This window comes from Camelus ferus, chromosome X (genome assembly GCF_009834535.1).
Source record: "Camelus ferus isolate YT-003-E chromosome X, BCGSAC_Cfer_1.0, whole genome shotgun sequence".
Lineage (NCBI taxonomy): Eukaryota > Metazoa > Chordata > Mammalia > Artiodactyla > Camelidae > Camelus > Camelus ferus.
In genome coordinates, this window is record NC_045732.1 from 69,688,194 (window position 1) to 69,710,976 (window position 22,783).

A 22,783-nucleotide genomic window follows, 5' to 3' on the forward strand; every position below is an offset into this window, starting at 1 on the left:
TAATAAAATTTTTTATAGAAATTTGACTCAGCGTTCATAAAACAGAGTATGTAAAATCAAGAATTATAGTAAGAGAATTATTTTCCTCAGATATATTCCTGTCAATAAAATCAATGTCTGAGTCATATGGCTGTTTAGATATATGAGCAATGAAAGATATTTAATTTTTTCCCAGTGAAAACGTATGCATCAAATCACTGTGTTGTATACCTGAAACTAATGTAATATTGTATGTCAATTACATTTCAGTTTTAAAAAAGCCCCCCAAACCCTCTGCATAATATATGAATGGAAGTGTTCCTAAAGGAAAGAGGAGGTGCAGACTATAAAATAGCTTCCATTAAGTCTAGGGAACTACAAAACTAGGAATACAGACCACTCACATGAAGGTGATCACCGTGAACGGTGGGAGGAAATGCACTGTACAGAAGAGCAGTGAGAAAAGGGGGAATCTGACCCAGGAGCTAGGTCAGAGAAAGACTCTAAAACTAGGTCCTACTCAGACAAGAATCTGTTTAACCTGCTCTTATATAAGAATCAAAATAATGGTTCTGTACAGGGCTCTAAATCTCAAATTTAGGCAGGAACAGATACATATATACAAACACATCTACTACAAATGTGTATATGTTGATAGTGGTACAGTATGCAGACACTTGGTAAGTCTTCCAGTTAATTTTATATACTAGGAGAGAAGAGAAAATTTACTGTAACCAGAAATGTTTCAGATATTTTTAGCCATGCCTTAAGTTCAAGGACAAATTTTAACATAATAATATAGCTAAGTTCTTCCTCATCTGAGCCCACATAAGAGCACAATCTCTCTGGCAGAAAACTACAAGGACATGTGTGACATATTTCTGCCCAAGAAGCCAATTTGAGTCTCAGGGTCCGACACTCATATTGGGGACTGGTCACGAGACAATTCTGCTAGCAATTGGCCATGCTGCCCAAAACTCAGGACCCCAGCAATGAAACCAGGTACATATTATCAATCTTGATTGTTGTGCCAAGTCACCATGACAAGCTAGTACAAAAAGGTCCATTGTTCCAGATGTGTATAACAAAATCATCAATCACTAACTTTAAGAACACTGACTCATTTATTTTGTAACTGAAAGTTTGTACCTCAACCTCCCTCGCCTATTTCTCTCCTCCCCTCACCCCTCTCCCCTCTGGCAACCACCTGTTTCTTGTCTGTATCTATGATTCTGTTTCTATTTGGTTATGTTTGTTCATTTGTTTTGTTCTTTAGGTTCCACATATAAGTGAAAACATACAGTATATCTCTTTCTCTGTCTGACTTATTTCACTTAGTATAATACCTTCTAGATTCATTCATGTTGTTGCAAATGGCAAGATCTCATTCTTTTTTAATGGCTGAGTAATATTCCATCGCATATGAGGAGCTAAGTAGGTACAAACTTTTGGTTACACAATAAGTGAGTCATAGGTATGAAAAGTACAGTGTGTGGAATATGGTCAATAATTATATAATATCCTTTTATGGTGACAAGGGACAACTAGACTTATTCATGGTGATCATTTTGAAGTGCATAGAAAAATTGAATCACTCTGTTACATACCAGGAACTAGCATAGTATTGTAGGTCAATTCTACTTCAAAGACAAGAGATCAGATTCATGGCTACCAGAGGCGGATGGTGGGGGCAGGGGAATTAGATGAAGGTGGTCAAAAGGTACAAATTTTCAGTCATAAGATAAATAAGTACTAGGGGTGTAATGTACAACACGGTAAGTATAATTAACACTGCTGTACATTATAAATAAAAGTTGTCAAGAGAATGAATCCTAAGAGTTCTCATCACAAGGAAAAAATAGTTTTTTTCTATTTCTTTAGTGATGTATCTACATGAGATGATGGATGTTTACTACACTTATTGTGGTGATCATTTCATGATGTATGTAAGTCAAATCATTATGCAGTACACCTTAAACTTACACTGTGCTGTATGTCAATTATATCTCAATAAAACTGGGGGGAAAACAGAAAAGCAAATAAAACAAAACAAACAAAATAAAACCACTCTGAGGGCCACATTTCCAGGGTTGGCCAAGGGCCAAGCATGGTTCCCTGGGAGACTTGCAAGGAATAAGCAACTAGATCTACTGTGTTATCTCTTTCATCACAACCCATCTCCTCTCTCTTGATCAAGGTCTTTTTAACAACAAAACAGTCATAGTCATGTGGGTTTTTTAAATTCATACAGCATTTATATATAAGGTAAGTAAGAACAACACAATCTTATCTAATACTTGCAGAAGGCAATGAAGGATGAAAACAGGCTCAAAGAAATAATTCTTCCAGTCTGTAAGACCATTGAAAACATCTTTATTGATGTATCAATTTAAAATTATCTGTTTACTCCCTTGATCTATGGCCACTTGAACTTTGTGATAAACTTGTACAGAGTTATTTAAAGTAATGAACTAAATCTAATTCTTCCTCAGACCAATCACTCTCCATTGGTATCACATCCTGGAGAAGTTTTAGTTCAGTTTCCCAATACATTCGATTATCACAAGATTTATTTATATAAGGCAGTTGAATCTTACCAACAATACCAGTATTACACCATATCACAACATGGTTATGATACAGCTTGGTTTGGTTACAAAATAAATACGAAGTATCACAGAAATGTTTATTAAATATTCCTAGAACTGTCCTTTGCCCACATATCAGATATTATTATGGAAAAGTGTCAATGGTGATGCTTCTGTCATTTCTAGGTTCATATTAGCTGAGGACAAAGTCAATCATTTGTCTCAACTCACACTATTATATAATTTAGGTTCCCATTGACTGTTGTGCTGCAAGGCCATCTCCCTCACATGGGGAATACATGGGTATCATTCAGTATTATTCCTATGCCTATAGTTTGTCTTATTTTGGACCATCCTTTGGTCAAAGTGTGTCAGAGATCAGCAATGTAAGTTACAATTGCACCCAGAAAATTTCCATAAATGTGGGGATCTGCATGTGTCTCAAAGAGGCTCTTCCTGTGCTTCCGTAAGTAAAAATAGAAGGCCATCACCCCATGACTCTATGGGCCTCCATTTGAAGTAAAATAGTTAACAGACTGTTGTATCAGAGTGTATGCTCCTTCCCAGTGCTGAGTGCTAACGTTCTCTAGCATTATGTATTGGGTCTGTGTGACCACACTGAAAAGTTTTTACCAGCCTTCCTAGTGGATTTCCATTTTTTCCTCTACTGTTGGAAGATGGTTCCTACCAATCTGTCTTTCAGAGAGTACAATTCTTTTTTCCTGAAAGTTACTCTTAATTAAAAATAAATCTAGCTTGTTCCATTATACTAAGGCCAGCTTCCATTTCACCCAGAGCCCTCTTTTGTTCACTGACCAATGTTTACTCCAATACATGCCTTGTTTCCATTGAATACTGGTACTTGTGTATGGTTAGGGTACATGCACTGTACCCTAAAAATGCTAGGTATCCCATGCCAGAATCAAGTATACAGTGGTCACTCCCAAATTCAGTTTAGTCTGAGCATGCCATAAGGTTTTCCACAATCTTCCTTGTCTTAGGTTAGGGTTGTTCCCATGGGGAACATGAATCCACCACATAATGCTTAATATATTATTTTTATTCACAACCCACTGATACTTTTCTTCTTGTCTAAAAGCTTTCCATCCACAAAAACAGGGATGATGTATATTCTTACACATCATACTATGACATGTCAGGCAAATGGCCACTATATGCTGCCCATTATATTGGGGTATTTTGATCATCAAAACTTATAGTTATACATTTATCAGTTTGCTTGACCTATATATACTATGTTATAATGGTTCAGATGGAAGACATTCCTGAATATTCTAGTGAATTCCTAATATTCTAATGAAGGTAAAGTTTTCCATAACTCAGTTTCAGTACCATTTCTACCAGTAAAATGGGTATAATGCAGTTAAATATTTTGTGATAGTTTTAACCATCATATGCATCAAGCTTTACCTTTTGAAAATAATTAGGAAGTCAGGAAAATTATGTAACATGTAAATGACATTTTAGTACTCTCAAATATATATAAGCAAAAGGGATTATCAGTTATATATTTAATCCTTTAGTCACCAAAGGATAACCATATATAGCCCATTAAGTGGTGAAAGATGCCCACTCAAAAGCCTTCTCTAAAAGGTGAGAAGTTTTAAAGTTATTCTTGACCGTTTGCACAGAAGTTAATCTTCTTAAAATGTATTGAAAACTATGAAAATTATTTAAATGAGCAATGAAACCAGAGTTAAATATCCAATGGAGCTTGTGCAACACCAGGCAGTACTTTATAAACTATATTGCTTGCTGATGGGGTTTAATGGCACGTTAAAAGGATTAATATAGCACTTGGAGTACAGAAATACATACCCCACCATGAACATCCGCAAACCAAACTTTCTTGTCATTGTTACTATAACCTTTGAATAGTTTGTCATAGTGGATACCAATTTCTTTCCAACCTCAGAGATAAAATCAGCATGATATACAAATGCCAAATATTAACACAGTGTGAAACTGTTGAATGGCCTGGTGCAGGAATTTTAAACATCCTTTTGACCACAGCTAGTAACAGGCTGAACCTGCCACCAATGTGATAAGCTGCTTCTCTAAGAAGAACAGAAGTCAATTAACTTTAAACATTGAGATAGTCATCACTCATTACCATATGCTGGTGTCTAAATCTTTATGAAGGTTTTATAATAAGATTTCAATTTTTCATCTGTTCCTAAATTTAATTAACTTTCTTGCCATATAGAAGTCCTCACTGCTCCCTCACTCTCAGATAAATTGGGTTCACCTTTGCTTATTGAAGAGTGCATGAAGTGGCTAGAATTTCACTGCCTTTGGAGGAACTTCTCAGTACATATTAAAATGTAATCTTGCCCCTACTATGTGATCAGCTGAAAGCATTAAATCTCTACTAAGCATTCTGAAGCAGTGGCACATCATTCTGCTGTTGTGTTGAGAATACTTGAGAGGGAGAGGAGGTAAGAAATGGTGGTGGCATGGACCAGGGTAGAAGCAATGGAAGCGGTGAGGGGTAATTGGATTCTGGATATATAATGAAGGTAGAAATAACAGGACTTGCTGATGGAGGTTATACAGGAAGAGAGAAAGAGAGGAATGAAGATTAACTCCAAGGTTTCTAGCCTGGAGTCAAGAGAAGTTTTTTGAAAATGGAAGCAATAATAGCATGTCTGTGTGCCCACAGTAACAGAAGACAAGGTGGAGGATACAGGATATAGACACAGAGGCATAGATGGGACATGTGGTGGAAGCTTGCTGTGGAAGTACTCTTAATTACTTCAATTTTCTCAGTGGAATAAGATTCAAAATACAAGTTGATTGAGAATAAAGTTGGAGGAGGTGTTCGAGGTTTAAGGAGAAAGGAATATGTATGATTAGTCACCTAGGAAAGGCTAAGAAAAACACAGTACAATTGTCAGGCAGCATTAAGGGCTCACTCTGAGTTTGTGACCGTACATTTAAAGTGAGATTAGCCTGTATAGATATCAGTGTTTTCCTGCTATTTCAGCTCTGCAAAGAGCAGGCATAAGTAGGTGGGAAGCAGTATTTAATCAGGGTTGGGTTTTGACAGCAAGTATAACAAAGAGGGAGAAGGGCCAAGGGAACTGAAGATGTATGCCTTGATCGGGGGAGGGGTGGAAGTTAAGCTGGGTAAGGAGAGAAATGAGGATATCAGAGGATGAGGGGCAATTTAAAGGTGGTAGAATCAGTGCCATACAGCCATCAGTACCTCCCTGTTCAAAGAAGCTTTGGTATTTTTGTTCTGTTATTTCTATACTTTGTATGGGTTTGCACATCAGTTGTTAAAATATGGGAGAAATTGTGAATATGTGACTCTGTTTGGAGCCTCGCACTATATTGTGCACAATTAGATCTTTATCTTTAAACTCGTCTAGTCATGATATTCAGCCTACTGTCTCTTCCTAGCCCTGCCCCCACATGCGAACACACACATGCACAGGCACACACGTGTAAAATAACAGTGTTTATCTTTGAGAGGGTGATGACAGGTTTTTTTTTTCACTGTTGTTATATGAGGTTTTGGGTGAAGGTTATTTTCCCTTGTGCTTTCTGATTTCTAAATTTTCCATATTGCATATGAAATGTTTTTGGAATTTAGGAAACAATGTATAAAAGAACACATGTATTTACACCCATATATACTTAAATGCTGGCTGTGCTCCCTGATGAGGACTTAAGAAGACAATCAGGCAGGATTAAGGCCATAGACAAATTTCAGAAAATAAAAGATTTGAGAGGATGGAAGCTGACATACTTTTAAAAACTACCAGTTTTCACAAAACATACGTGTGGATCATTTATAGCAAGTGAAGTATATTAAAACGCATGACACTGAATCTACAATTAAGAGTGAAATATTTTTAAATTGGAAGGAAGGACCATTACAAACCTGCTTCCTGCTTTGGGCTCTTGCATTCCGTAATCTTCGAGCAGAATAAAAGATAAAATAGCCCACAGTTGCTGCCGTAATAATAAAGAAGGACACAGAAACGAAGAAAATTGAATAGTGATTCACCCAAGGGCCGTGTTTTTTCCCTACTTCAATGACCATTGTTACTTGTATGCCTCTTTGAATAGACTGCAGAATTTTTGTGCCTTTCAGATTGCCAATCATGATTGCCACAATGTCTCTTGCACCTGTAAAAGAAAAGAAATTCAGTTTTAGTTTGGTAAAGCATTCATAATGTAAAAATTCAGTTGTTAAAGTGATTTTAAATGATTCCCAATGAGACAAAGGAAGGATACTCATTCATTCAGTTAACATTTATTGGGGACATATGCATATGTAAGTTATAGGGGATATAAACATGCTGAGGCTTGGTTACTGATCTTAAGGAACTCACAGTAGAAAGGAAGCTATGATATATAACAAATACCTCCCCTCTCCTCAGGTTTGCCACCTATAATTCAAAAGTATTGAGTGTGGGGCCAAATTTGCCTCTTAGAAGGCTTTCTTAAAGACAAGTTGTCATTAGGATGGTAGGGAGTCAGGCTTACATTCTAGGGAATATGAAATTTGGGAAAGACTGAAATATTTGACTATACATTTCCCAATTTATAAAATGACAGACTATCTCATAAGCTGGCTACTAAAATGTATAAAGATTTACATATCAGGATTAGAAATCTGAGACAAGTAATGATTACAAGCCCAAATGTACAACATGTGCCATTTTTCTATACCCTCGAAAGCAATATGAAATTTGCCCCAGGTGCAAAAAATGGATTTATTAGAAAGGGACCTGACAGAATTTTTTGTAGTGAGGAAAAGATTCTCTATCTTAATTGTGGTGGTATTTACTTAAATGGCATATTTTACTGTATGTAAATTACACCTCAATAAACTTGACCTTTTAAAAAAAATTTGCCCAAGGTGCTCTAAGGCTTTGCATGGACCTAATCAGGTTAGCAATGAATGTAACAGGTAAAATTGATAGAAATGTGTTTCTATTCAACCCCAACTAAAGTAAAATTTGAAATTAGACTAAATTTATTACTTAGTCTAATCGTCTTGAGGCTTAGTGTAAACGCCAAATCACTGTAACACCTTCCTTTTTACTCCAACTTTATAAATCTTGTGATAAAAATAAAAGACAGACATCATCTTTCCCAATGTGAGAAATGTCAGATTACTCACACCATTCCAATGCTTATCAAGGTTTATATTCCTTCTAGTTTAAATGACCTGATACCAATAATCTTTAGGAAAAGAAGAGAGTTCTTTGAATGTTAAGAGATTACCAACCAGAGAAATCTCCCACTGATACTAGGTTAAGATACTAAACTTGGTTAATGACCAAACTCCCATCTGGAATAAGTATGACCACACACACCCCCACACACACACAACTCTAAAAGGCCCTTTAGACTAGAATACAAACGTACAATATTAAAATAGTATTCACACTTTCTGTATCAACTTAAAAGTACAAACCTTACGTGGCAATGCATACTGCAGATTATCAAGAAATATATATTGCACACTATCAAGTAATCCCTCAAATTCATGGCACCCAGTGGCCAAAGTTTTCAAAAGATCAAAATTCTCTCCTCACTTGAAGTTACTAACTCAAAGAATATATTCATAGGGTATTATTAAAAATCCTTGAAGTTCTAAAAGACACTATTTTTACCTATGATAGCCATTTAGTTAAATCCTTTTATAACTTTACTGACTCATTTGCCATTACTCAGTTCGGTAACATTGACAACTCACTCTTTTCTTATTTACATGAGGAGAGTCTCAAAAGCAATGGGAAGTGAATGAGCCTGAACTGTCTTCTGTTGCATCTTTTTCCTCTATCAGTATATAACTCAAATATCCCTTATGGGTCTAGAGAATTGGCTGTTTTGCAAGAGAGTAGTTCATTTTTCTATTTATTTAGGGGCTTTAAATTTCTAGCTTTGGCACTAAAAGCACAGAAATCATTTCAATTCTCTTCTCATTATTTGTCTTTTCTCTACAAGCCATCTGTCAAGAAAATTTCTGGTTATAAAGGTTTTTTTGCATTTTAATGTTTATATTGTTTATTTTTATCAAAGTATAGTCAGTTTACACTGGTGTGTCAATTTTGGTATACAGGATAATGTTTCAGTCTTACATGTACATACATATATTCCTTTTCATATTCTTTTCATTATAGGTTACCACAAGATATTGAATATAGTTCCCTGTGCTATATGGTAGAAACTTATTCTCTATTTTATATATCTGGTTATAAAGTTTTAATTATATAACCTAGCATTCATTTCTGATATTGTAACCTGTATAATCTTTGAAAGCATAGATCACTCTAAAAATCAGGTTTGGGAATATATGATAATTTTAACGATTTCTTTTTAAATCACAGATATGTCCTTCTAAATTTTTTTGACTAATAAAAATAAGTTTTCATTCTTTTGGAAGATATGAGGTGGGTGGCAGGGCTGAATGCTCAGGAACATACTGGCCATTGTGGTCAGATTAAAAACCAAGGATAATTAAGAAATGTACATTGTCTACACATAAGGAACAATGCTGTGTTTCAGTCACCCCAATTCATATTCATACGTTCTATATGTAGTCTGACTACCTACTGAGATTTCTGATCATACAAAAGATCTACTTCTAAGCATTATCATGTATCTTGTCTTCCCCGAATCCTTGCAGCTATTTAAAAACTGCTCCCCCTCCACTGTTCCCAATCACAGTTAAGGGCATCATAAGCCTCTGGTCACCTGGTTTAGTAACCTCAGAATCACATTTGAATACTCACTGCTAACCTAGTTAGTTATGTAGATGCTACTTTCTTGACATCTCTCATTATCAAATCCTCTTTTTCATTCCTGCTGCCTATGTAATATAGGCTCTTATAATTTCCTTGCCTGAATTACCTCAGTAACCTCCAAACTGGTCACTCTAACTCCAATTTTCCCCCTTTCCTTAAAGTTTCATCAGTGTTTACTTTGCCAGTTGACTTCTGCCATCACTTGGTTGGATCATGCCTCTTCCCTACTCAAAAGTCTTTAGTGGCTCCTTATAATTCATTAAATTTCTGACTCCTTGGCCTAGCATTTAAAGCCTTATATGATCTGGTCCCAAACCCACCTTTCCACACCAGTATCTCATGAACACTTAGATCCAGCCACATGGGATCGGCTGTTGTCATTCACTTTTCCTAATTTTCCTTTTGTTCATTCTGTTCCCTCAGCCTAACATGCCCAACAGCTGCTCTGACATTCCCCTTCCTTCTCTGCTGGTCTATGTATTACTCACATCTCAGCTCAATTGTAGCCTCCTGTGTTATTTTCCCTAGTTCCAAGTGAGAATGTAACGGTTCCCCCTTTGTTCCCGTCACTTGGTTCTTAACCGCTAAGCCAGCACTTTCATTATCCTTTGCATTTCAACTGGTATGCCATACTCCTTCTCCAAACTAAGAACATTCTAAGCGCAGAGACCGTCTTTTAATTAACTAGTAATGCCTTCCTCTACCTGGTATTGCCAGGGAATTAGGTATTCCATATACGTAAAACTTCCAAGTAACAAAAAATTTTACACAAATACTTAACAGTTTTGAATGAACATTTTAAAAAGTCATCTCTACCGCCCTATTTTCTTGATTATGATTTATTATTGACAGTGGATCATTTTTCTAAGCCATTATTTAATAGGATACTTGGGTTATTTGTCCCCAAACTGTTACGATTTTTCACCAAAGTCATTTTGGAGCTGGGATGGACCTTAGAGATCATCCAGTCTGACTCACTGAGTTCTCACTTTGGGTAATTTTCTTTGGATGAGGGAGGGTCTCTAGCAGCATCTCTGCCCTCTTTCTAACTTTATACTTCTAATGCACTGTCAACTCTGAAAAATCAATCAAGCCTGGGTCTAAGGAAAGACTAAAACAGGCTTCCAGAGAGCTTGAGGGCTTCAGTCCAAGAGCCCTCTGATACTTATATTGGTTGCTCAATGACATTTTTGTTTACTTCCTGAATCCTGGCCATGTCCTGGGTACTTGAAGTTGCCAGGTAAGATTCACGTATAAACTAGACCCTATTCTAAGTGTTTTACCTGCATTAACATATTGAATCCTTACTATACCCATGGCCATTTGCATGTGGAGTTGGTAAAATATGGGTACAACTAGCTGAGCCAGCTGATTCCAGCACACCACTGGACATTACAGAATCAAAACTTAAATACAAGTAGTTCATAATTCAAAACTTACAGCAAAATTAACTTTGCTTCTTCTTTTCACTTCTTCTTATTTACTTTGACAAACTAGTCCAAATGTCATGTACAATCCCAAATTGAATTGTTTTTCTACTTGCTGCTCTGGTAAAGACCACAAAAGAAGATACGTACCCTGAGACTCCAAAGAAGATCAAACTTCTTTTTGTGGAAGAGAAAAAAACCTTTTTCTGATTGGGGTGTGTGAGTGAGGGTGTGTGCATGTGTGTGTTGCTAAAGCAGGCATGCGGAGCCTTTTTCTCCCTTATGCTTTCTCTGTCCTTAAAATACAGGAGATTCAGGGGCTGTTACTATGCTTCAGCTGATCCTTCTCCTCTCAAATTAAAATCAGTGACTCTGTAAGGGATCTTTTTAAAGCACCACAAACATATTCTGCATATAAAGTTAGCCATTCATTATAAGCAACATACATGTGGTCATATTCAGAACTTACTGTGAAGCTTTAATTTCCCTGATTTCTTGTGTGTTGAGGAATAGAAAGTGAAAAGAACACATAAAGGCCAGAAGTTTTTCTCATCTTAAATAGGATTTAGAAAATGTGAAGAACGGTATTTTTTTTCAAAGAGATGATTAAAATACAATCTTTGGCTATCTGGAAGGATGAGGTATTGCTATTCCCTTCTTAGATAAGGTCAAAGCACTTCTTCAGTGATTACGAGAACGGATCTTCCTTGAAGACAAGAGTTCAGACACTCAGGAGAACAAGTTCCATTAACAGAAAACTAACCTATGTCATTGGATCTATGTTCTTTATGCTGCAGGATTCTGCTTATCAGTTTATTCTCTTACAGTTGTCCAACAACATATAAATGGAAATCGTTTTACCACAAGCTTTATTTATTGCTATTTCCTTAAACCATTCTTATAGCTCATCTTTAAAACCAATGTTGACTTACTGATACATAGACTCTTACACAAATGGTCACGCTTCCCACTTTTCTGTCCAAAATTTCACTCTAACAACTATCTCCTCTGGAAAGTATCAGGCTTAGGAAACCAAATATGGGCTGCACAGCTCAGCTGATTAAAACATAGAGCTAATAAGATCAAGGCTATCATTCAATTAAACTTCTTTTGGATCAGTTATGGCCCTAAACTCATTAAGTATTTTGTGACTATCTGTACACATGCCAGACACTGTGCTAGGCCTCAGGGCTACAGAAAGGAATAAAATATAGTCCCTACACTTTAGGCATTTGCAAAATTCTCCTATATATTAGCCATTCACCACTAGGAAGAATATGAACTAAGCCAGTGAAATGAATTGTACGAATCCATTTTCACGGCTTCTAGCAGAAAAAGAGAATTTCCAAATCACTTTCTGAACAGATACTGGGTTAGCAGAACAGCTTCCTATCTAAAAAAGGCAACTTATTGTCCTTCAATGTCCAATAGTTTGTAATATAACAAACTGTACTTGTTTTGATTATTTCTAAACTTGACAGTACTCTTTATTTAAAAATTGGTAACCAGAAAGAGACTAGAGTTTGACAGAGGGAAGAAGTATAATGTGGCAAAAATAACAGTAAAGTGGGAATCAGACTGCCACTTCTGCCTGCAGGAGATAGGGCTGTACTAAGCGTCTAAAATCAATTCTGGCAAACAATATGACTACATTTCTTCTTCTATCCTTATGGAATTTCCAAATCAACTACTAATTTCATCTCATTTTTCCATTAAAAAAAACCATAGCACCCATCCCCCACAAAAAAGAAAAGGAAAAATCTTTAATACGCTAAAAGTGTCTGATGAGGAAAACTGATCATTAATTGGACAACAAACCTTTATGGCCTAAACCTTGATCACAGAACAGCTATCGTTTCAGGATCTGAATCTCTCTAAATCTGCACTTTATTTCAAGGATTTATTCTTGAATTTTAATGTGTTGTAGCCAATAAATTTTCAGAGTTGAAAAGCAAAAGAAAAAAAAAGCTGTCATTTTTACAACTCTAGTGTATTAACACCATTTTATATTTGACAATCTAGTGCTCAAGAAAAGGTAATCTGGACTCTAACTGCTTAAACACAAGTTTCTGGGTCTAGTATTAAGTTAAAAGAAACTTACCTTGATACCACAGATGTAGCAGTCACTCAATTCTATAAGGAATCCTTGAACTTCCTACTTAAAAGTCATTACTAACACAATGTAGCTCAAGTTTTTCACATTTTCACTCTGCTATCTCGAGTATTTTTGGAGAAGGGACAGATCAGAAATAGATAATATTTAAGCAGAAGAAATTCAGACTCCAATTTCTAATGTTCAACAATGAATAAAGGTTTTGCCATGTGCCTATCTTGGGAACCAAGGTAATAAAATAGGCTGTAGCAACTCAACTACTGTTACTGAATATAATTCAGTTAAAATGTAATTCAATTATAATTAATAAAGGTTATCTATCCTTGGTACCACTGGCAAAAAAAATCTTCTAGTCATTATTCATAATATATAGAAATTTGATCCTAGGATCCTGACTCATTTCTTTCAAAAAAACTAATGATATTAGGGCTTCGATCTAATCTTATTTATTTGTGAACACAGAGAAATTCATTAAACAAATTATTTATCAAGTGCAAACTATGTAGGGAGTTCTGTGTTTCTGGATCTTTTCCCTCCACTTTAATATTAATGTGTCAAAATGTAAACTCTAAAACATTTTACAATATATGAAATATTCTAAGCATACTGATGGCATACTATAGCACCTTACCATTCAAACACAAAATACAAAGAGGTGAGGAAAGCTATTCTAGTATCTCTTTCAACCAGTTTCCCACTTCTAATACTAGAAAAGAAGTATTCACAGTGAGAGACATACAAGTAATAAGGGCAACTGAAGGCCAAAGTAGCTCTTCTAAAACTAAGCGCACATTCAATACTGCCCAACATCCTGGTAATACAATGAGGTCAGCACTTCTGAATTCACTTGTGTTTGAAATAAACAAGATCTAGGTGTGATGAATTCCAATATAATTCTCTAATAAGTATTTCATCCATTAGAAAATCTGGAACCAAAGGAAGAAATACAAATGACCAATAGACACATGAAAAAATGCTCAATATCACTATCAGAGAAATGCAAAACAAAACTACAATGAGGTATCACCTCACACCAGTCAGAATGGCCATCATTTAAAAGTCCACAAATGACAAATGCTGGAGAGGCTGTGGGGAAAAGAGAACCCTCCTACACTGCTGGTGGGAATGCAGTTTGGTGCAGCCACTGTGGAAAACAGTATGGAGATTCCTCAAAAGACTAGGAATAGACTTACTATCTGACCCAGGAATCCCACTCCTGAGCATATATCCAGAAGGAACCCTCCTTCAAAGTGACACCTGCACCCCAATGTTCATAGCAGCACTATTTACAATAGCCAAGACATGGAAACAGCCTAAATGTCCATCAACAGATGATTGGATAAAGAAGTTGTGGTATATTTCTACAATGGAATACTACTCAGCCATAAAAAGCGACAACATAACCCCATTTGCAGCAACATGGATGTTCCTGGAGAATGTCATTCTAAGTGAAGTAAGCCAGAAAGAGAAAGAAAAATACCATATGAGATTGCTCTATGTGGAATCTAAAAAAAACCAAAACATAAATACAAAACAGAAACAGACTCACAGACAGACTACAAACTTGTGGTTGCCAAGGGGGTGGGGGGTGGGAAGGGACAGACTGGGATTTCAAAATGTAGAATAGATAAACAAGATTGTACTGTGTAGCACAGGGAAATATATACAGAATCTTGCAGTGGCTCACAGCGAAAGAGAATGTGACAATGAATGTATGTATGTTCATGTATAACTGAAAAACTGTGCTCTGCACTGAAATGACACAACATTGTAAAATGACTATAAGTCAATCAAAAATGTTAAAAAATAAAATAAAATAAAATAAAATAAAATAAAATAAAATAAATGTAAATTATTTTAAGAAAGAAAATCTGGAACCAATTCAAGTGGACTTTTTTTAAAAACTTTTTTTATTGAGCTATAGTCATTTGTTCTCTCATTGCATCCCAACAAACACATAAACAAATGATTTCTTTAAAGTGTCTGGCAATATATGTCTGTGGTTTACTGGAATCGGATAAATCAGTACTACACACCCCTTTAATATGTCATTATGCTCCTAACTAGCCTTTAATTAAATTCTAGTCTATTGCAGAATGTGAAATAGGCATTAGTACAGGTTGCCCGTTGGTTAAAGCAATGGTTCTTTAATTTTTTGTATTGTTACAAATCATCTTTTTGAGGGAGGGGCAGTGGTAGTGAAGACGACCACTTTAAAAGCCAACAAATGGAACAGAAGCACAACTACCTGTGTAGTTCAGCACGCTGCCTTTCTTTCTGCCCTGCAACCCCAGATAGCTTTGCTGTAGCTTTTGAAGGTAATACTACATTAGGGAATGGGTCACAGATTCGATATAGCACACAACACACAAAAAAACTTCTGGCAGATGGAGCCCTCAGGAAAACAGCGTATTAAAAACACTGGGAAGTCAGAAGCAATACTGTTCAGAAGGGCACAGATGCATAATTTGTAGATGACATGTCATATTCACCAGTAAACAATTCTTAGAATTATTATTAAAAAAACCCAGTCCTGCCTGGACTATTCTGACTTCTACTAGGGGTCTGTCTAGCATATTTTAAGAACCCAAGGGCTAGATGAGCATTTTTCAAAGTTTTTGGATTTGGGACTCCTTTATACTCTTTAAAGTTCTTTAAAACAAAAGAACTTTTGTTTATATAGATTATATCTGTCCATATTAGCCATATTAGAAGTTAATGGAGGAATTTTTTAAAATGTTTATTCATTCATTTAAAATAACAGCTGTAAATACATATCAATGCAATGAACATATTTGTATTAAAATAACTATATTTTCCCAAAAATGTAAGAAGAGTGGCACTGTCATTTGTGTAGACTTCTTTAATACCAGACCTAACAGAAGACAGTTGGATCTTCATATCTGCTTCTGCATTAGATCTATTGTGATCTGTTTTTCTGGTTGAAGTCTATGAAGAAAATCAGTACTCACACAGATACGTAATTAGAAAACTGAGGAATATTTTAACAGCATTTTCAAATAATTGTACATGTTCATCTTTGATGTTACAACAAAATACAACAAGTGGCGGTTTCTTAAACACTAGGTACAAGGTAGAATTTAAAACCATTATCAGTAAACTCTATGTACTCAGTTAAATAAAAACCATTGATCCAGCATATTGAATGGATCCTTTATCCATGTATGGTTCTGTGACACCATGCATTAGTCATCTGGAAAGTACTGGTTCACTGAATTACGCAAATATTACAAATGGTGACTCATTTCAAGATTATACAATATCAAAAAATCATGGTTATTAATATCACCATTGATCTCATTAGAAGTTGAAGTTTTAGGAAGTTGTCGAGCTCATGTGGTAGGTGAAAGTTTTCCAAAATTCTAATTTTTGCTTGAACACTTAAATTTTAGCATTAGCAACAAATGCTGTCATTTGTTTTCCTTGAAATGACAAGCTCACTTAGTTAATTTTTGAAAAAAGTGCTTCCAGATACCCAAGTCTGAATAACTGCTGTTTGTCAGTAGTTCTTTCAAGTTAAAAAGGAGTTCTCTGGAGAAAGCACGTAGTTGAGCTTACAACTCAGTCGTACAAGCACGTTTCACCTACTTTCCAATTCACCACACAGAATATGCAAAAAAAAAAATGTGTGTGTGACAGCTTAGAGATTTAGTAAAATTAATTATTCTTACTGATACATCAAGGACATTCCTAAGTGAAACTGGTATTTTCTTTTTACTGTAAATGCATAGAGGTATAGTATACGTTACAGTTTGGTGCCTCTGTCTCAATTTGCACTAAGGTGCCAGCAGTTTTTTCCACTATTGTGTTTACACCCTCCATGTAAATGTCAACACAGTGAATACTGCAAATAATGGCTACATAGTATTATGAAAATAGTATTGAGCTCACGGACCCCTGAAAGAATCTCATGGACCAGTGCTCCTAGATCCTGTTTTGAAAACTGTTGGGCTAGATCAATGACCCTCAAACTTTAATATGCTTGAGAAATGACCTGGGAAACTTGTTAAAACGCTGAACTCCCTGGGCCCCATTCCTTAATTCAGTATTGTCTGGGGTGGGGCTTGGGAACCCACAGTTTAACAAGTTCTGTGGGTTCTTTTGCTGCCTGTGGTCTGTGGCCCATACTTTTAGAATTATTGGGCTGGAGTTTGATTATAGTTTGATGATGTTATGGTCAAGAAGTTTCAAGATGGTGACGTCACTCTAGACAGATCAATGCCAATCCTTCACCCTGTATAGAAAATCTCTGCCAATAGAATTATTTTGTCTTTATCGGTAAACACTTCATATAGAGAAGTTCAAAAATTAGCCACATAAGAAACAGGCCCATTTCTTTCCTGTTGTGACTAACACATCTCCATTGTCACCTTTGTGTCTCAGTTAAATCACTGTAACAACCTCCTAACTAGTCTCCAAGCCAGCAGTCTCAGGCCTCCAATTCATTCCCCTTGTGGCTCCCAAATAAATTTCTCTAAATAGGAAAAATGTTCGTTAGTACTCCTTTGCCAAAGGCCCTTTAAGAGCTCAGTTTCACCTACAGAATAAAGTTCAGCCTCCTTTCACAAGATCCTGAGTCATCTGCATTAGATATTCAGCTTTTACACTATTGCAGGTTTCCCTTAAGTTATCTGGTTTATTTGAGTTTCACTAAACTATGAACTCCTTCAGGTTAGGGACTGGGTCTTTCATCGATGTAACTGTGTCTAATAGAGTGCCTGGCGCATTAACACATGTCAAATAAATGTTTGATGAATGCAGTTTTAAGTATGCTATATTGAGTGATCATTTGAATCTTGACTGAATCTGAAAACAACTTCATCCTTAAAGGTAATTGTACTGAACAGAGTCTAAGATGTGCCTCTTCCCTACATTCAAAGATAACTTGGCACAACGTATCTGCCTACAGCAAGGGCATATTATCTATATACAGATAAGAAATTAAATACTAATCTTACTCTACAGACCTTGAGTTTAGCATGATGCTTACTGCTAGTGCTGATTCCGCTGAAATCACCATACTGCCAGAGCAGCACTAATGGTGGCAATAATCCCTCTCTGAGCCGGGGCTTGACTATCCTTCGGTTTCACACTTACATTCAGGAGCTACGACAGATGCCATTTTAGCCCCAAGCTCAAGTTAGAACCCAGTCATTCTGGTTCACTAGGAGACTGGCTGTTTGGGCACTTATGAGGAAGTGCAGAGGACATAAAAAAGGAGTCTTGAAGCGGTTGGAACAGGTTGAGTGTTTATACAACCTTAAATTTGTACTGATACTCAGGAAAAGAAAATAATAACATATGTTATTGCCAGACCAGGCAGAAATTGTAGCATGTATGTTATTTGATGAATAGGATATCCTGTAATTGTACTAAAATGTTTATGCTAAAGAAGTTTTCTATTGCCATATCTTTTGTTTTGGGTAGTACAGTTTCTAGAAACCAAATTCAACATTTGTTTTTGCTATTTATGAATGTTTTCTGAAGGAATGCTAGTCAGTAAACTCCACAGCATCAATGCAGTCAACCCTCTGGGATAATAAATTGGGCAACATCCAGAGCTATTCAGAATCTGATAAGGATTTTTAATGGCTCAAGGTAAAGCAATTACTGACTAACAGTATATACACAACAGGTTGAAAACAATTAGATACTTGTTAGGCAGTTTTTAAAAAGACAGGAGATTTAGGGGTTTCAGGGAAAAATTTATACAAATGAATGTTAGAAATTATGGTGATCTTTTGTCCTTCTATTCGTCAGTTCTGTTTTCCTGTAATGTGAGACCTTGGGAAGGAGAATTCCACTGAATAAATCGTTGCTGTATTGGGGGGGGTGGGAAATGAGCAAAAAACCAGGACACAGCCTAGACTTCAAATACAAGTGGGACATGGCCTCCACCACTTGCCACTTTATACTCAAACTTTCAGATAAACTAGTACAAGAATGTATGGGAGGGAAACGTACTCTGTACCTTAAATACTGCCAAACTCTGGGGAGGAACATTTTTGTGTAGGTCTTAAAGCCCTACCTAAATTGATATTTGAGTACCAAACTAAAATATCATTATTAGTCAAAAGAAAAGCAATATAGGCCGAAAATGTCAGCTAGACAGAAAGGACCAGGCCATTGTTTATCTTTAGCTACTTTCCATTCACTTGTCTCCTACCACGACCTCCAGCCACCATGCTCGTCATAAAGGGGGTGTTCAAACTTTTGTAGAAATTGGAACCTCTTTTTGTACATACTCTCTTCATGTATAGTTTGTAATACGGGAATTAGTTTGGAAATTACATTAATCATTAAAATTAGGAAGAGTATTATGTTGAGAGATGGGGTATTCATTGTGACTTTGCCACATGAACGCAAGGATGCAAAGGTTACAGACATCCAATTAGTATTCTATTAGGTATCTGAATTGGAGAAAAAGAGAATTTGGCATGCCTCTATAAATGTTGGTATCATTCAGTTAAAAGAAATCCAAAACTAAGAATAGTCTACTAATTGAGAATATTAAATTTCCTCCTTTATGAAGTATTATAAAAGCTAAGTCCTGTACTAAGGCCTAAAGACTGATAAAAACAAACACAAACCTGTCTCCTTGGTGTTTTCATCCTTTCACATTAAAATGTTTCTGAAAGTCAATAAGGAGAATAAGCCTAGCCTGTATAATTACACTTGTCATATTAACCTGATTTAAAAGGCACCATATTAGTACCAAGACACATAACTAAAATGTTTGTCATCACAGTTGAAAACATTCTGTTCTTATCAGAGTGAGATAATTGGTCTAGTCACTCCTTGACACTGACAGAACTTTGATACAGGTAAAATATGAGGCCAGTCTGAGAGAGAGAGAGACGGAGGGAGGGAGGGAGGGAGGGAGGGGAGTGGAGGGGAGAGAGAGGGAGAGAGAAGGGAAAAGTTATCAAGTGCATGGCAATCAGTGTTTTCCAAATTATATTTCAGTTGTTAAGTATTTTGATAGGAAAGGGGTTCTATAAATAAATAAGTTTAGAAAACAACACATTGAACAAGGTTAAACCGTGTTTATTTAGCATATCAGAGGCTCTGGGAAGCCCGGCAGTGGTACGCATTGCCAGTCTCCAGGACAGGACTGTACATGAGGGTGAGGAGTGGTTAAGCTATTCTTTAATGAACCAGGCTGTGTAAAAAGTGCTTTATATATTATCTAATTTATCCCTCACAGTAACCCTATGAAGTAGGTACAAATATCATCCCCTATTCTATAGGTGAAAAAGCTGAGTCTTAAAAGACGTTAATTTAGCTAAGGTCACAAAGCCACTGCATGATACAGTTGGGATTCAAATCAAAATCCATCTGATTCCTAAGTCCCCGATCTTTACCACTTTGCCATCAAAAGGTCCAAAGTCATTTCTATTGTTAGAGCTTCACATCTTGATTTTAATGTCTTGCTGATGCTTAAGATGGAAATACACAGGAGAGAAGGACAAAAGTTGTTTCAGTTTCTTGATTATGTGATTCTACCCGTATTTCTCAGAAACCGCCAGAAAAATAGCAATTTGGATTGTCACAGTTTTTTCCCTACTTCTACATATAAAACAATTACATATTTCAAAATGTGGTAGTGAACAGCTGTAATAACCAAAGGTGAAATAGTATGTTTAATAAAAAAAATTGTTAAGTTTCAAGAGAACTAACATTTACAAAATGTCCACTGCATGCCCAGCACTTTATTTACAACATCATAGAAAATGGGCATTATTATCCCCCTTTTTATGAACAAGATAAGTGAAGTCCAGATCACATATTTATTAATTGGTAGGGCTAGAATTCAAACAAAGCCATCTGATTCAAGGACACCTGTTCTACCATTGTAATATGCTATCTCCCAATTTCAGATGGAACACATTCATCTTTGGTACAATGGGTTGAAATAAAAATAGAGCAATGTAGCTTTCTTTACCATCAAAGGATAATTTGCTAGCCTTTAATTACGTTACTCAAGGTATGTCATTTTCCTTGTCTTGTCTGCCAGTTCAACCAAAAGGCATCAGCCAGACAGAAGGAGTAAAATGGATAGGGGGCGGGTGGAGGGCTAGAGCGAGGGAGGTGACTGGTGTTTTTGCACCAGCCAGTTTCACTTTCTTTTAGACATCCTGTTCTCTTGCCAAAATGAAATGATGGTGGTGGAAAACAAGAATTCAAAACCCTCCTACAACTCAACGCACTTCAGACTTGTGTTAAATATAGGTTGCTTGTAGCTCTACGAAATCCTCACTCAATAGAATCACACTTTTCTAGCCTTCATCTGAATGACTGTTGAAATCCTCTAAAGTAAGGAAAGATGTACTGACTTGGAAATCTGTTAATGGTTCACTAAGCCACAAGTCAAAGTTATGGTTTTAAAACTTTTGGGAACGTTACAAATGCTATTAAAATAAGCCAACTTCTGAAATGATCATAGGTTAGGAAAGCAAAATGCAGAGTCCTTAAGGTGAAACACATGGAAAAGGTGAGGTAGATCTTTGGTGAACATTACAAAGAACCTGAGTAAGCAGAGAAAGCTCTCTAAACCAGCATGATTGGGGAGAACACAATAAGCTATATTTTGTAGAGCTATCATTATGAACAATAACCACAACAGAAACACTGATGGGTTGTGTTTCAAAAATTCATTTGTAAATCAGTTGTTTGGAACTAGAGAGAATACATTTTCCCATAGTAGTGCTGCTCAGCAGTGTCTGCGTTCCCAAGTGAGCCCACAGATTATTGTCATGTGAAATGCTTTGAGGACCAAAAACTTCAAAGCAAATATAAATGGTTATTTAAGCCATACTTGTACTAAAACTTCTCAGAAAAAAAATCACGGAAATACCTAAAGCAAAAAAGAAAACAAAAACAAAAACAAAAAAAACCCAAACCCTAAAGCATTTAAAATTTAACTTAAATACTGGGACACAAGAAAAATGCATATTTAATCAGGAAGATTACATGGTTGATGGGAGGTTTTTATGGAGATTGTGGGAGTGAGTTATGGACACATTCAAATTCATCAGATATTGAGAGTACTGGTTTCTTATAATGCTTAATTTCACCTCAAAAGAAATGGAATTGCATAGAAGGAAGCTCAAGTTCTTTTTAAAAAGGAAGATGGGGCTGAGAGAGAAAGAATCTAAGGTAGAATTAATCAAGCTATGAAAGGCAAAGGAAGCGAGAAGAAAAGTAGGACACAAAATGTATCCTAAGAGGAAAAGAAGTGGTACAGAAGCTATCCTTGAGTTTGAGTTTCTTGTGCAAACCACCAACTTGTGGAGCTTCACATAGCAGAATATTATTTCAAGGAAACGCTAAATTTAAAAACAAGTACAGACAATCCCTGACTTATGATGGTTTGACTTCATGATGGTACAAAAGCAATACGCATACAGTAGAAACTATACTTCAGATTTTGAATCTGGATCTTTTCCTGGGCTAGCGATGTGAGGGACAATACCCTCTCCTGATGCTGGGCAGAAGCAGCCAGCCACGCGATCACAACAGGAAACAACCGATACATCTACAACCATTCTGGACCCAGACAGCCATTTTGTTTTTCACTTTCAGTACAGTGTTCAATAAATTACATGAGATATGCAACACTTTATCATCAAACAGGCTTTGTGTTAGATGATTTTGCCCAACTGTAGGCTCATGTTAGTGTGCTGAGCACGTTTAAAGTAGTTCAGGCTAACTTATGATGTTCAGTAGGTTAGGTGTATTAAGTACATTTTCAACTTACCAATATTTTCAACTTACCGATATTTTCAACTTACGATGGTTTTATCAGGATATAATCCCACCATAAGTCTAGGAAGATCTGTAATTCAGTTTCAACGACGTCCTAAA

The 22,783-nt window shown here is 36.2% G+C and overlaps 1 protein-coding gene across 2 annotated transcripts in view; it reads right to left on the minus strand.

The window, feature by feature from the left end:
• Positions 1 to 2,006: 2,006 nt before the first annotated feature.
• Positions 2,007 to 22,783, minus strand: part of RNF128 (ring finger protein 128) — a 61,561-nt gene continuing 40,784 nt past the window's right edge. Inside the window, exon 2 of one of the 2 annotated variants that reach the window (XM_032475118.1) lies at positions 2,007 to 6,725. In XM_032475118.1, the coding sequence (XP_032331009.1) occupies positions 6,382 to 6,725 (344 nt within the window). In that variant the 3' untranslated portion in view covers positions 2,007 to 6,381. The remainder of the gene's footprint in view (positions 6,726 to 22,783) is intronic. The other variant, XM_032475117.1, reaches the window with a different exon arrangement.